Source organism: Rissa tridactyla, chromosome 10, assembly GCF_028500815.1.
Source record: "Rissa tridactyla isolate bRisTri1 chromosome 10, bRisTri1.patW.cur.20221130, whole genome shotgun sequence".
In the NCBI taxonomy this organism is placed as follows: Eukaryota; Metazoa; Chordata; class Aves; order Charadriiformes; family Laridae; genus Rissa; species Rissa tridactyla.
Window position 1 is genome coordinate 22,948,819 of NC_071475.1, and position 16,656 is coordinate 22,965,474.

Here is a 16,656-nt window from a genome sequence, read left to right on the forward strand (position 1 = left end):
AATGGTCTTTTTAGTTCCTTTCACAAGGCAGTTTTAAACGGAAAGCCACTAACTCTCACATTTTGCACTCAACATGGCAACCAGATCTACCAAAACAGGAGTGAACCGTTTCATAAAGTGTTCTGGATTCTGAAATAAATGATGAATAAATTCAAGGCCAGGCTGGACAGGGCTTGGAGCAACCTGGTCTAATGGGAGGTGTCCCTGCCCAGGGCAGGGGGTGGGACTTGATGATCTTTAAGGTCTCTTCCAACCCAAACCATTCTATGATTCTATAAACCAAACAATCCGGAAATACATTTCTAGGGATTGCTTCAAAATATATTTCATACCAAGCCGGTTACAGCCCGTAACTGTTCTCAGAGGAGACAAGAGAGCCTGGCCCTGCAGTGGTGATCACTGGCCAGTCTCCGGCAGATCCTGGATTCACCCCAGAATTACAAACCATATCGCACCAGTTTTACTTAAGATTTATTATTACAATAGCAGGCTTCTAAACAGTCACTTCTACACAATGTATCCATTTAGCTAGAGCATATATTAACATAACGCATGAAGACAGACAAAATTATAAAGCCGGACAAGCTATAATATGAAACAAAGCTACAGTGACCTTTGTCAAAGTCTCTTATCTTTGTAAAGTTAGTTAAATGTGTCGGTAATATCAAGGTTCATTGCATAGTTTATCATAAGCAAAACATATTCTCAATCACATTATCTAAAAGGCACTCTTCATCTAGTTTAAAGAGGTTTAATAATTTCCTTTACTCACAGCACGATGACTCATGAAAGAGCTTAAGAGGGTCACGCCATGCCACATTTAAAAAGAAAAAATTAAAAAACCGCTTGTGATCATTTCTTAAAAATCTGGGAAGCACCTACTTTTTAAAGATGTTCACATAGCAAAAAGTTGCTTAAAACAACGACAGCCTCACAGGAGTAAAGACACGAGACTTGGACGATGCACTACTCGGTGGACAAACCAGATGGGTCCCTGATTTACTAGCAGTTTTCCTTGCTTCAGAGTAAAATACTTGAACAAGCTTCTGATATTGCACATAGCTTTTAGCAGTAAGGCAAGTCAAAAAAATAATGATTTTCATGAGCAACTGAGAGGTGAAGATCATGGTTTATGTCAGCAAGTGCTGGTGATGCATCACATTGCAGAACAAGTAAAGCTCAGTGCTAGAAAGCGCTTTCTGGAAAAAAAGTTAGGTAACGCTTCAATGTGTTTTAAAAAAAATTATACTTTCTTGCTTTCAGAGGGAGCAGTCAAGAGGACAGACAACCCTCAGCCTCCTGGTTAGGAGCTACTCTTACCAGATACCTTTGGATAAAGGTCAGGCTGCCGCAGGAAGTCATAAGAAGGTTGAAAAAATGCCGGTGGGGAAAGTCTCTACCCAGCACGTAAACCCCTATATGACATGAAAGCCTGAGACCTATTTTTGAGCCCCAACATCAGCACCAGTTTCTCAGTGATAAGTTCTGAGACAGGCAAATTTATACTGTCTTAAAGCCATCACTATATTGAGAAAGAAAGCAGAAAGGGTAGGGAAAGGAGACACAACATTTTTTTTCTGCTTTTATACGGATTCTTGGTTTTCTTTTAAGGTGTGAGGTCCAACTCAAGCACTGAAGATACTTACCTCTTAGAAAGCCTACCACCTAGATCAGATTTTAACACAACAAATCCAACTAAGAAAATGGCGTGCTCTCACACATTTGGCCTGCTATCTGACTTCATAGAGACCATCTAAGCCTCAGCTCTGAGAGCGCAGTATTTCTGCCCTAGGCGTGTCTGTAAGTCAAAGGGGAAAATGCAGAGTCCTGTGGGACTTCACTGCAGAGTACCGCTCCTAATTAGGAGTTGGTTCATGTTAGCGTGAGATTTCATCTATTACCCAAGTTAATACTAGACAGAAGATTGTGCTGCTTGAACACTTGTGCATAACCAAAACCCCCTCTAATCATATTGCTATGAGGAGATTTCAGCACAGAAATCGCCTTTTTAGGCTTAAAAGCAACCTGTGCTGCTTCGCAGAGAATCCCGATGCCTTTTGGGGTTTTTTAAGCAGCAAAGACCAGGAAACCTACAGGGCGTAACATCAGCAATTGGGGAAACTGGGAGCAGCAATTACTTTCCCTGCTGCCCCTTCTTCAGGTATCAGAGCTTACAGCTGCCTGCATGTAACCCTCCGATGAAATACTGAGCAAGCACATTGCGGTGTACTCCATCTAAAGCTATGCCGCATGAGATTTTCACAGGAGCCTAGCACTGGCCCATCAAGTCTCACATCGTTAGAATTAAATCAAAGGTCACTAGCTGTTGCTTGCATTTAAGAAATCTCCTAACGTGAGGTAGTTTTTACCCCCCTTTTAGAGTTGTCTTTGAAACACAAGCCAGGAGTAGCTACTGAATTACCTCCGCAGTCAGGTCACTGCGCCTTGAAAGTTTTCTTCCCAAGCTGTTTGGGAAAAAGTTGAGAGATAAGTTCTTGCACTGGGATTATCACTCTGTGGTACTCGCTCTCCTGCCTTCCCCCATTGGTACTTCCGTCCCCAAACCCTGGATTAGCAGAGCCGCTAACCCCACAGAGACAAGCGCAGAAGGCACGGGAACGTTCCGTCTCAGCCTTAACACTGAGCTAGCACTAGTCCTGCAGCCTTCATCAAACTAGAAAAAAGTCAGTTTTCTCCTTTTCTGCAAGACAAAGTCATTCTCTCAACACATGACAACCTCCAGCACTCGCGAACCGGTGGACTCAATTAAAAGCTTAAAATAGAATCAAGCCTGAAAGCTGAATATAGATTTTACCTTATTCAAATCTAGCTAGTTCATTTGCATTAGATCACAGCCCTACCCCCTGCGTATAAATTCCTCGCTCGTCAGGTCTCCAAATCAGGGAGATCAACACAAGACCACTATGAAGAGGGAAATCCTCCCAGCTATTTACTTCACAAAATGCCAGCAACAGGAAGGGTCAGACATAACCATTTTACTTTTCTGTAACTAGAGGTAACTTCCATGGTGCTACACAGCTCTCAAAGTTATGTGCATGAATTAAGACACAAGATGATATAGGCCAGTTTTGCCTTTTTAAGCATCAAGACAAACATCAAAAATGTTCAGTTTTAGCAGCAAATTTTACTAACAAAGTTACACTTATGTTTTAAGAGTCACCATCCACAGTCCTGCCTAGGTCAAGCAGAAAGCTAAGGAGAAAGAACAACAGGTTGACGCAGATGTTGAAGTGCATGCACTTCCCCCCAACTTGAAAACAAAATTAATCAAATGCTTCTGCTATGGGTCTATATATAAAGACGGAATATAAGAAAAAAAATTCAAAATACACCTATTCTCCATAACAGAGAACCATTAATCACAAGTCCTAGTGGCAAGTAAAAACCCAAAGGGATATTCCTACTACTCGGCATTCTTGGTTTACCGTCATCGTGATGACCTTTAACGTAAGTATCCCTGTCTACTCGTGAACAAAGGACACCACTGCATGCTCTGAAGATACAGAAGGCAAGTCTAAAACGCAGTGCACATGCACAGCACACCACACACATGCGCCTTGGGGTCCATCGTGCCAGGGGATCCTGATGCTCAGGCCAAAAATTTAAGATGGCGATATATTAAGTTGTTTTACATTCAAATAACAATGCTTAAATTTAATTTCTGGAGGAATGCATGTCTGCCTTGCTAAGGAAGCCATTAAGGGAACAAAGGACTATCAAAACAGAGCGTAGTCTGAACCAGTTTGTACTTTGAAATCATCAGTGAAAGGACGATGAAGCAAATGTGGGAAGGTAAGCTGCAAGAATGAAGAACGATAGCTCGGCTCCCTGCAATCCCTCCACTGCTGCCATCGTGACCAGAATTGCTAAGAAGCCCCTCTGAATTTAGCACAATTACAACATCCCAGCTGCATTGCAGGGTGCGAGACAAATGCCAGTTGCCACCTTCCCTGGACAGATGATGGACGGCAACTGCACATGACCCGAAGCGGTCACAAGCACCAAAGACTCGGACCTTTCACTTCAAGGTATACCCCTAGAGCACAAGTGACACCCACACAGTTCCACTGTTGGCACTAGCACAAAGGGAGCATCCACACAACAGACACAACAGTTACCTCTGCAACAGGCTTGAGCGCATGTGAAATTCCTAGAAGACCTTAAGGTTCAACGCTCCATGTGTCTATGCTACCAAGAAGCCATGTTAAAAAAAATACTGCTATATACTACAATACGTTAGAAGTGATTTTACTTGCTTTTGGTTTGTCAAAAATTCTTCATTCCTGGGATATGTAAGTTTCTAAATTCAGAAAAGCCATACTAAGAGATCAAAATGGCAGAGTGATGTGACATGCCTGAAGCTAAACTGGAAGACAATTGTCTAGAATCTCTCTCTCACACACATCCTTGACATTTGCTGTATTTCCAGGATCATTAATGGTGCACAGAAGACAACCAAACAGAAGATTTTGTATTCCCCAAGCATGAGCAGAAACCATTACATCTGTAGAAAGACAATGAAAAACAAGATGTTGCTGCATTGAACATCTTAAACAGAAGCAATGGAGACCAGTCAAGTGAGCAGAGGTCATGTTGTCCCCATCTCATTACAATATCCCATTTCTTACCTGTAACCAGACACAACTAGATATTGAGGTCTACTGAGCCAAGAGTGCGCAGGCTGCTGCTAACAGCTGTCACACTCTAGTATTGCTCCCAAGCAAGAGGGTCACGCCGGACAGTGGGCAAGGATTCCCCTCCATCTTCTCCCCATGAGTGCTGGGTGCCACTGAAGAACTGCAGACATCCAGGCCAACACTCTCCCTTTACACCTTCACAGAGGAGTTACCATCCCACTATGCCTTTGATTATTTTTTCAGTAATAATCAATCACAGCTCTCCTAATTCAAATGCAGACAGAACTTCAAAGATATTCTTTGGTTACAATAGCGTCTCCTGGGCATGGCAGACAATCACCTCCGAGTAACCCTAACCTGGAGACGCTCCATTTTCACTGCAGCAGAAGCCACACTCCAAGAAAACTCAGTGTTGTTACACAGGTATCCTTGAAGGCTCATGAAATTTGCTTGCTGTCAGTTTTGAAGACTATTTCAACAGTAAAGTTGACAAAAGCAAGGACTAAGAAAATCTTCTATACTACGTAGGGAACCCAAGCTGGATTCCTCCTCCTGCTTTCCCAGCTTTTAGAGTGCACCCAAGAGCCACTGAAGCCTTTGAGGAAAAGCAGCGTGTTGGGCCCATCAGCAGATGAGGCAAGAGCAGTAGGCACTGTTCAATTCTCTAATTCAACTCCGAACCAATCAAGCAACTGCCAAACCAAGTGTCATCTGTAATTAACTTCATGAAAAAGCCTTCCCACAGGCTGGACCCTAGGATGGTCCCCATCGCACTCTAACACACCCAAGGGCAGACAGAGCACTTCGGATGGTGCCCCCACGCTCCTCTCTTGGCAGGCGTTCCCTTTGGAGACACACTGCGGAACGGTACCGGCAAAACCCTCCCTCGTGCTTCAGATCTACCTGTTCACCCCTCCACAATGGAAAAATGCAGGAGAAATCTAAAGTCCTCCCAGGAGCTGGAATTTGATCGTAAGGCAGCAGAGGTCTGAACGCAGCAAAATGAAAGATTTATTTCTCAGAAGTCAAACCGCTTGAAAATTAGAGGTGGGAGACGCCAACAGAGGGTGGCAGAAATAGCAGTTTTAGCATCATTTGCAATAAACAGAAAGGATCTTAATAACAACCCGGTTTGCCACCAATTCAAACATCTTCAAACACACAGCTTGGCGCATACCGGTTCAACGCTGGCGGCCGGGAAGCTCAGTAGGGATTTGTTGACTATGGCAGTATTACTGTAGGAGAAGCGATTGATGGTTGTTAGGGGTGCTACACAACTCCATCCACCCAGCAAAAACAGTACAACAAATTCCAAAGAGAGGCTGCCAACATCAAAACGTGGTATTTTAGAGACTCCAAATATGATCCTGAAATGACTGGTTTAAGTGCTAGTGCAAATGCACATTAGTACAAAGCTCAAGAAGTGGGTCATCATCTCACCTTGGTCAACAGTCACTTCAACACACATGGACTTTACGCTACTCAAGCTTACACCTAAATTTTAGATATTCCCAATAAATAAAAAATGCAAAAAAAGAGGTACAGTTGCAGAAACTACATTGCAGAACAAATAAGTTATGTTCACAGTAGAGAAAAGTGTTGTTCGAGGGGACAGAAAACTGGTAGAGGTGACTTGGAAAAACAAGAAACACATTAAATGGTCAATTTCCCTCCTTGAAAACACACTTGTGAAACTATTTCCAGAAGATAGCGGTTGCCATTCCACAGAGGGGACTTCATTAGCCTCAAGTTTTTACCCAGCCCTCCAGGCCAAGACCCTCCACAACTTGGAGCCTGTCCCCTCTAGCACGATTATCAAGCACCATCTGACAGTGCAACCTGTTGGTTCAAAAGCTTCTCGGGGCAGACACTGGTTTGCAGAGCCAGGCACGACCTGCTCCCACAGCCTGGGCAAAGTCTGGCAAGCCTGGCTTCCTCGCAAAACAGCAGTTTCTTCACCCTAGAGCTCCAAGTTCCAGGGGCCAAGAAGAGTAATTAAAACCTCCTAACTACGAGTGGTCCGCACCACCGGCAGCGATGTTCAGCTAGTAGAAATCCAGCAAGGATGGAGAAACCCTGCCAAACATCAACTCCCAGCTGCATCCTAAGTTTTGAAAAAGGAGAAGAGGATCACTTCCGCACCTTCCTCCCCCTGCTTTATTTGTCCAATTATTCAGAATAAAGGCCTATTTACAGTTAGTAAATCCGTATTACTGCGGTGCAGTAAGAGACGTGTTACATGTATGTCTTTGTCTCTACTCATGTTTGTCAGGGAAGTCTGACTCGAAATCTTATTAACATACAAATAATGCAAATTATGTTTCAATCAATTGCTATAGCGAGCTACTCGGTAGCAGTATCTTCCTTCACTAGCATAGCAGCAAGACTCATTCATTCTCCACAGCTGCCTCACAGCAGAGTAATTTCTTTTCTGTCTATATTTGAAACCGGTGCTATTTGAAAGGAAAGTTTACCTCTGCACTTTAAGATACTAGAAGGGGAAAAAAAAAAAAAGCTTAACTCATGAGAGGTCTCAGCCCCATTCATAATTACCTTTCTAACGCTCTGAAGAGATGCAAAAGCGGCACAGGTGCTGCCGTTCCAAAGCAGCTTCTTTGCTGGATGTATAGATAGGGATGTACACGCACCCTCCCATAGGAAACTGGTAAGCAGTTTGAGAAGGCGGCAGCAGAGGGAGCACCAGTCAGTGAGAAGAGTGGGACTCCATCCAGAATTACAGTTTGATAAGCAAAAATAGACGTTTCTATAGCTAGCTGTTTGAGGAACGTAAGACTCAGGTTTCCAGCTTCTGTTGTGAAAGCTGTTCTGTTTTACGGCCTTCACCCTGTTGAAATATTTTGCCCGCTTCACAGCAACATTACCAGTTTTTCCTTGCACTAACCACACAAATAACATCATTAAAAGCAAACAAGTTGGTATACAGCCACGAAGGAACCCAGGCTTTAAAAAAAAAGCTTATCTCAAGTGTGATATTTAACGCAATCATTTTTCACCTAAATCTCTGAACCACCTATTAAGAGATGATGGTTAACTTTAACATTGACTTGCCCAGCTGTAAAATAGCAATCATTATCAGCACTTAGTTTCGACAAGGGCAAACAACGGGTCACCAGATGGGAGTAAAGAAACACCTCTTACTCCTACTTCTGTCCTTTATCACAATACTGTGGTAATGGCCATAAAAGGGTAACAAATTCTCATCTAGAGAGTTTGTTTGCGCTAGATTTCTAGCTAGCACAAACCAGCATTTCTTCCACTGTCACACAGTAAGCTGAGAATTCCAGGATTTCAAAGAAATACCCTGAAGAAGAAGCTGTAGATGAGCCCTCTAGCAAAGGGGGTGGGGAAAAAAGCAGCCGGCGTCAGGGACAGCTACCAAAGACCTAAAATCCAGCAGAACGCACAATCACGCACCATCTCTTCAAATCTACTCTACCAAAGCCTGCTCAGGTTGTCCAAATTCCTAATTCAACGATTCTGCTGAGAAAAATAAGGCAATTAGGCGAGGATCTAGGCAGAACACAATGCTGACAACCTCATTCGCAGGCTCGCGGCGTGAAGACGAAAGACAGGAGTGCCGCCTAAAAGTATCTGCAGGCTGCGAAACACAAAAAAGGGGGAATTAACATAATAGAGAAGGTATGAGTAGGAACGATAGGATCAAATTAGAATAATGCAAGTGTGGGCTGCATATCAGGAAGTACTTCTGGCTGCAAAATCCACTTACCTAAGCAGCTTCCCACCCCCCCTTGCTGAATGGCATGAGATGACCTCCTCGCCACCTGCATGCAGAAGGCAGGAGCCCTCAGATGGGAAAAGGCTCTAAGTAACAAACACTTAACTCCCCGGCGTACGGGCCGCCTGCTTTACAGGCGACTCTTCCCATGCTAGGGATTGTAATCCCAACTCAGCCCTGAAGCCAGGGGAAATTCAGCATACTGCGATGCTCTGCAGGTCTGCGCAGCCCCTGTACCATACAGGGGCCCCCCAAAATTAGATAGTGTCAAAACTGGAAGAGGAAGCAACTGTGGCTGTTCCTCACCAGATTCATACCCTTCAGAAAGTCCTGGAGGAACCCATGTACTTCTGCAACCGCTCTCTGCAGGAGCTCAGCATCTAAGGGCCACGCAACGCTGAACCCGGCGCAGCAGCTCCAGTTTAGCATCACAGACCAGCACGCGAACAAAAGCCACTCAGTTTTACTGGGAGGAAAAAAATGAAATTAAGCTTTTCAAGATGCTACTTGCAGGAAGCATTCAATAATTTATTATTTTAATTTTAATAATTTACTCTCCCTATCAGTATGCCATAAGAAAGCACCTTGAACTACCTTGTTCTTTTTCCCCTCATAGCTTGTGATCTGCCATTGAAGAAGCTCTTCCCACAGATACTTCTTTGAGCGTGATGTGTTTTGATTCAGGTTTTCAAAAAAGCTGCAGCTGATTTTTTTTTTTTTTTTTTTTTGCCAGAAGACACCTTCCCTAAGGACTGGTGGAGATTCGTCTTCCCGTGCGAATAACCAGGCCAACAAGACTGCAAATCAGATTCAGAAATGTGTATGTCTATACTTCACATTCTTCCGGAAGTTCGTTGCTTTAAGCGGATACGGACAAAGTTTAGCATCCCTCACTCAACAGGAAACAGAGTTCCTCAAAAGCACTGTGTTTGGCACGCCTGTGAAGAACAGGTCTGCTCCTGCTCCCCCTAACCCCACGTTTCTATGTAGATGTTCAGCACAGTCCCTCTAATATAATTTATAAGTGTAAAGATGTACTTTCTTGACCAGTGGGAATTACAACACTGGAGACTCGACTCACGGTAATCACAGCAGCTCTCACTGAGGACCTGGGATCCATGAACATTGCCAAGTACTTCCCACAAGCAGATCTTTGGATGCGTGTTTCAATTTCCTTGACAGGGAATTCATAAGGAAGAACATCAAAGCACTAACTAGCATGAAAACATGCTTTGTTGTTAAAGTTCAGAACACAAGAACTTCCGAACAAGGTTCGGAAGCTCAAAAGTTGTGTTTGGTGCCAGCAGAATATAAGGCTTCATTAGAGAAGGATTTCAGATCCACCGAGTGCTTATAATTCCTTAGGTCTGGCCTGCTTTAAATAGGACAGGTTTGCTTCATTTCAAGTTTTGAAACCACCTTTAAACTCAGTAGCTTACAGCATGGGTTGCTTCCTGCTGCATTTGTTTTCCTCTCCCAAAATAGCACGTGTTTTCAGTGTTTTCTGTACAGACCATGTTTTCTCTCCCTCCTCCGATTTCCAGGAACTTTCTTGATACCAGCACACTATTTTGTCATCGCTGTGTTTTTTGCACACCTTCCCCCCCCCCCTTATTTTTTTTTTAATACTTGTTTTATTAGTTACACAGCACACATCAATTTTCAAATTAATTTGCCTTTACATGTTATCATTTAGCAGATGCTAAATAGAAGAATTTGCCAATATTTCAGCAGAGATCCAAAATAATTTAGTTGAGTTTAGTTAGCAAGTTCAGGTCGTCTTATACATCTTCCCACTATTGATTTCTCACAGCCTGCCAGAACAACAAACGTCTGCTCTAAGAGATGCTCACTCATCTGCTGCTGTACAAATCACACTAATGATGCCGAAATGAGTGCTTCAAAAGCAAAAGCACTCCCTTCAGTGTCAGATCCTTACTCTCACCTCTCAGTGGTCATGCCGTTCCGGTTACGTCTTGAAAATAAAAGGGAGCAGAACTGTTTTCAGTGATTTGAAGGTACAAGTTTACATCCTGCCCAACCTCAGCATTACACCACCCCTGCATGCTACAGGGCTGACAGAACATGTAGTGGTAGTAAAGAGTTCATGTGGGATACAAACTACGCTTTCCACGTAAATATATTCTTCCTGAGCAAAATAAACTAAATAGAGGTAGAGGTGCATCTTTTAGTAATAACAGCTCTTCTGCTGCAGGCTCCTTCCAGCAAGACCCTGGGTCACAAATCTCACTTCCCTGCACGGCTGATTGAGAAAGAGGAGCTCACAAAAAGCACTTCATCTACAGCCTCGTAGGCAGAGAAAGCAAAACCTTGCCCAAACACGCTTTAACAGATGCTGGATACCTCCACTTCCCTAAAGCAGACACAAATAAGCTGCTGCCCAAGCACAGCACAGGCAGGGAAATAGGATTTACGTCATGTGAACAGTCTGTCTCGGCAAACGACATCTCTGGAGGGGGGGGAAATATAAATAAATAAAAGCCAGGCTGGTCTCTACACTAATGCGATCTCTGGCTTCCTGCAGAGCCTGTGTGCAAGGGTGGCATCCCGCGCCAGGAGCCACACGCAAAGCCACAGGCTCGTTTTCTGTAGGCCGTTGGAGCAGCTTCCACGTGTGACTGTCTGTCACCCAGCAACTCCTTCCACTCACTAGACTGCACTCACGGAGACCGCCAGCATCTTCTAAACACAGCGAGGATTTCTTAAAGTTCTCAGTTGTGACTTTTTCCCCCAGAGAACAAAGCCAGTCCTAGATTCATTTAAAAATAAATCAGTCAGGCCAGGTGCAGAATTTAGACTGAGTTACAAACAGCAGCCCTCTAAGATTGTTCTGTCTCCGCAGATAATCGTTCTCCACCTCCCGCTCCAACTCTTCCCAGGCACTTTCTCAGCGGAAAAACAACACAGTTTTTACCTTGATTAGGTTAAGTACAAATATCACTCCCTAAGCTGGTACCGTGCCAGCGCTGAACCTTCAGAGCTGGAAAAATTGTACTTGTACAAATTTGAGAAGAGCCAGTAGCTTTGTTTTTACATATTTACGCTAAAAAGTGCATTACCGAAACAGATGTACTGAACACATCCTCCTCGCACTGAGGAGCTGAGTTCTAGAAGTTCTTGCTGTTTTCTCAAATGTTAAATGAAATGGATTAACTGAAAATTAGTCTCATGCAACCTAATGAGTTAAATACCTATTGTTATCTTTAACATGCTGATTCATTACATCTAACAAAGCCTTGTAATCAACTAATTATCCTCAATTCCACTTGTGGATTTTTTTAAGGGTGATTTGCACTCAGCAAAATTACCACAAAATGAAGTGAAACCAAGCACCCAAACCTTTTTTGTACATGCTCCTTGCAGGATAAGGAGCACATCTGCACCTGCTCATCCATCCCTCTGCCCCTCCATCCCTCCTTCCGAGACCACTCACACAATTGAAACTTTCTTTCTACTTCAGTCCTTTTCTGGAAAGACAAAAACCAGAATATTTTTACCTTACTGGACTGGTGGAGCTTGGTTTTTTTCTTCCAGAAGACTATTACAGGGCTTATTAACAGTCCCCCACCTCACCAAGCTAAAGAATTCCTACAGATATGCCGGCTCTTCCAAATTATTTAAGCAGTCTTCAGCTGTATAGTCTCGCCATTATAAGAACTGAAAAGTTTCAAGACTTGTGGGTGTTTTGTTGTGGGTTTTGTGTTGGTTTTTTGTTTGTTTGTTTGTTTAGTATCTTTAATCATAAGCATATTATCTTGTATAGCATTTCCACACTTCCTTTTGCATCCCACAAGTTCCCCACCATCTGGTTACATGGACAGCTGTGTCGACACCCCAGTGTCACTGATCCACATCCACTTCACACAGGTGGAACTCTGTGAGACAGGAGCCCAAGTGGTTTAGAAAAAACCATCCAAGTCTCAAGGGTACAAACACTATAGATGACTTCCTAGAAGTACTGATTTGTTTAAGTATTTCACTAAGAGAAGCCAAATTTCCTTTAAAAAGCATTCCGGTCATTTTAGCTTTGAAGGACCGAAGGGTGAGGAAGAGCAGCAATCCCCGCTGCTGCTCAAGCAGTTCTGCTGCTTCTGGAGGGAGGAAGATGAGGGAGGTAGGAGGGAACAAGCTGGACCTGCCACCTCACAGGCTGCCTCTCTCCTAACACCAGCGATCCCCAAAGTGAGCATCACTGACATTTAATCCTCAACGTCACCAAACGAGGGATCCCGATTCCCCACCCAAACACATGCAAGGTGACATTTAATTCTGGGGAAACCAAGACTAAGCTTCCAAATGGGAAGCTACAGACACCCAGAACCTGCAGGTGAGGTTTTCAGAAAGCTGAGATAACTGCGGGACTGGGAAAAGACCTTAAGACAAGAGTATTTTCTATTTTCCAAGTTGGAGACTTCCTCCATCTTTTGTATCCAGCCAGAGAGTAAACGGATCCTGTGGCTGGCTTGTCGCCCCAGCTCCCCGGTGGCTGGAGCCCACAGGTGAGACCCACCCACCCAGCGAGGCAGGGTCTCCTGGAGAAGAGAAGAGGCTTGCTCCCTACAAAGGGAGGGGGATGACATGGATGGATACAGGATGATTTGGGGTGTTCCTTCCTCAGAGGAAAGTGGCCCTGAAAATCTAACTCCACCCAGACATGCCCAGCCTAGGACCAGGCTCTCAGAGAGGGCTGTCTCCCGGCTTCCCCAGTAAACCCTGCAGGCTATGTCCCGGAGCGATACCATTCTGCCATAAATATCCCAGATTAATTCTGATCCCAGCATCAAATCCACTTAAGAGACTTAAAAGCCTCCGAGTCCCCAGAGCTGCCTGCCCAAAGAGGGCTCTGCAAATGAGTCCTGGGCTGGAGAAGAGAAATATTATTAAACAAGGCATGCCATTTGTACAATTTTTAGTAATGTCGTTTGCAAGAGACAAATGGGACAAGATAGCTGAGTTGACATCTTGTACTAGAAGCACAGCCACAAAAAAAATCCTCGGGTACTGGACAAGGATGCACGGGGTAGGATTTGTGTAAATATTCCATACTTTCTGGAGATAGCTCTTTATGGGATTGGTTGTTAAATGACAGCATGTGCTCTCCAGTCTGCTTAAGCACTATGTGCTTAGTTTTCATAGAGATATTACTGTTTATAAAAAAACAAAAGCCTAAAAGAATCACCAAAAGCCCCTCAAGTATTAACGCTCTGACAGCAAGAAGGGAGATGGGGAGGAAGAGTCGGTTCCCTTCCCACTCCGCTACACCAGGGAGGGGTGCACGGCATTTGCAGATGGGAGCAGGCCATGGGGGCACCGGGCGACCAAAACCACGGCTCCTTCAGCCCCAGCACACTAAGAGCGCACCACCTCACAGCACCACGATTTCAGGGCTCCCTGAGCAGCAGCGCTCCCTACCCCTACCCTGATGGGCCCGCTGAGGGCGGGGCGGGGGGGCCGGGACAGGTCCCCCGGACTGGCTCGGAGCCAGCCCTCCCCACGGCTCCTCGGCCCGGGCTACCATCAGAGGCGGGATGCGGGGATGGAGGGATGCGGGGATGGAGGGATGCGGGGATGGAGGGATGCGGGGATGGAGGGATGCCCTGTGCCCCGACACGTGCCACCCCGCGCTGGACCGCCCACGGCAGCACCCGAGACGCCACCCCGGGGGTCCCAGCCCCGCGGAGAGCTCCCCTCCCCGGGCAGCCCCCGCAGCCCCGGCCGCGGGCTGGCGAGGAGCCGTGCCGCCCGGCTGGCCCGCAGGGCTGTGCTGGCGCGGAGGCAGGAGGTACCCGCCGCCCGGCGCGTCTCTGAAAACACGGAAACACGGGGAATTCGAGCGCGGCGGGTCACAAACAGCCCTCTGCGTCGCATCGGGGCGGCGAGGTGGGCTCGTAATGCGCTGCATGCTTTTCCCACTCCAGTCAAGTAAAACTAAGTCTTAAATACTTTTTCCATAAGTAGAAACACGCCGGGTAAGCGTCACGACTTTAGTTATCGCTATTCTTGAATTCCTGTTACTTAAGAATCGCGCGCAATTAAGCGGCTTTCCCTACTCGGCAAAGCAGCGCACGATTAATTACAGCTTATCGAGGCTGGAAATAGAGGCAAAGGCTGGGAGCGAACGCGGCTCCCGAACGGGCGAGCTCACACGAGTCAGCCCGGGCGGTGGCGAGCTGCCAATGTTTACTGACCCCTCGCCGGGTCACTTTCGTTAGCGGCGACAACGCGACGGGCTCCCCGCGCTCCGGGGGGTCCCCGACAGCGCGGCGGCCGGCGGGCATCGCCCCCCGCGGGGGCAGCGGCTGCCCGGGGTAACCACGGTACCCAAACCGGTAGGGAATGGGCTACGGGGGAACGGGCAGATCTCGCCCCGCTCTCCGTCAGCATCGCTCTGCCGGGGGGGCGGCAGGGCCCAGCGGCGGAGGGGGGGAAGAAGCCCACCCCAGGCAGCCCCCAGCCGTGCTGCCGCGGCTCAGACCCCCCCCACCCCCTCCGCGGGATGCCGGCTGGAGAACCTGCGGGGCACCGGCGTCCAGAGGGGCTGGGGGTTGCCGGGGCTGAGGCAGCCCCCTCCGCTGCCCCCCAGGGCTGGCTACCGGGCACAGGTTGCCGGGAGCCCCGCAGCTTCCCAGGGCCGGCTGGAGGAAACGCCAGGCGCGAGACGAAAGGGAAGGAAAACCCCGCTCCAGAAACACCCTCCTTGGGGAGGAAAAAAAAAAGGGGGGGGGGGGGCGAACCGAACCCGGGCAGCGCTTACTTTTCGTGCTTTGCGTTTTCCTGGATGGCGCTGAGCACCCCCGGGTAGGCGGGGGGGCCGCCCTGCTGGAGCCTGCATGTGGCCAGGTGCCGGTGATGCTCGTCCTGCAGGCAGGCGTTTTCGTGGTACAACTTGGCCACTTGCTGCTCCAGCTCGTCGATCCGCCGCTTCTGCTTCTCCAGCAGCTCCTGCTGCGTCTCGATGATCTTGTTCAGCTCCTTCAGGTACTCCGCCGCCTTGCTGGGGTTCTCGGCGGGGCTCTCCATGGCCTCCCTGCACCTTTCGCCCTCCGGGAAGCAGGTGGGGGCGCGGGAGCCGGCCAGCCCGCTCCGCTGGGAACTTAAGCGAGAGGGAAGAAATAAATAACCCGCCGGAAACCAGCCCCCCCCACACGCTCCCCGCCAGCTCTGCTCTTCCCCTCCTAAAGCGGTGGCGGCTGCTGCCCAGGCGCGCAGCGGCTCCTCGTCCGAGCCGCCATTGCTGGCGCTGGGGCTTCCCGCTGCCGGGCGAGGGCAGAGCCGGCGGGGGCTGCGGCCACGCCGCCGCTGGCAGCCCCGCCGCCGCCACACGGGCGCTGTCGCTGTCCCCGTCCCGCCCTGCCCGAGCCGCCTCAGCCCCCGCCGGGCCCGCAGCCGGCCATGGGCGACGGCCCGCCCGCCGCTGCGGCTCCTGCGCCGGGCCCCGCCGCTTCCCCGCCGCCGCTTGAGTATCCGCGGCCGCCTCCTGCGGGGGCCCCTCCGCGGAGCCCCTCCGCGGGCGCGCTGGGCGCCGCCAGCCCTGCGGCGGGGCCGGGGGAGGCCGCGGACCCCCCCCGCCCTTCCCCGAGAGGGTCCGGGGAGAGGCGCGTTGCGGGGGTGGCTGGGAGAGCAGAGCTTTTCTCCTGGCTCGTCTGGGGAAGCAGCTATTTATCGTCTAAAATGTTAATTGTCTAAAATATTCAGTGTTCAAACAGCAGGGGGGTGCGGGCCCCTCGGAGCAGGGTGCCCCAAGCGGGGCTGGTGGCACAGACCCCCACCATCAGCAGCCCCGGTGTCTGTCACCCCGTGGGTGACACCCCGCTGCCCACCGAGGTTGTGTCCAGCCAAGAAAAGTTGCTAGTATTTGGGTCCGGTGTCATCCCGAGCGAACACACGTCGGGAATGCTCCTGGAAACCAGGAATAGGAAAGGGAAACGGAGACAGTGCAGGAAGGAGATAGGATGGTGAAGACATGCCTTTCTCCTCCCTCCCTCAATGTCACTTTAATTTTTTTCTCATTTTTTCTACCTCTTCTTTCCACCTTTAAACTTTGCAAGTTTTCAATTAGTGAAATTTTCTTGCAGCAGTTGTTTCTGCTGTAAAGCGCAAACCCTTTCTTGCGGAGTCAGCTCTTTACTCGGTTTGCCAGGACATGCTGCTTTTGGCGCCGGGCCCACTGAGCAGGGCGAGCAAGCTGGGGGCTACCAGCAGCCATGGCTACTGGGGGGG

General features: G+C 48.1%; 1 protein-coding gene across 9 annotated transcripts in view; it reads right to left on the reverse strand.

The window, feature by feature from the left end:
- The window catches only part of IQSEC1 (IQ motif and Sec7 domain ArfGEF 1), a 347,042-nt gene extending 331,434 nt beyond the window's left edge, over positions 1 to 15,608 (reverse strand). For 3 of the 9 annotated variants that reach the window (XM_054216244.1, XM_054216246.1, XM_054216245.1), the window contains exon 1: positions 15,191 to 15,607. In XM_054216244.1, the coding sequence (XP_054072219.1) occupies positions 15,191 to 15,456 (266 nt within the window). In that variant the 5' untranslated portion in view covers positions 15,457 to 15,607. Of the gene's footprint in view, positions 1 to 15,190 lie in introns of all 9 variants that reach the window. The other 6 variants (XM_054216248.1, XM_054216249.1, XM_054216247.1 and 3 more) reach the window with 4 other exon arrangements.
- Positions 15,609 to 16,656: the final 1,048 nt, after the last annotated feature.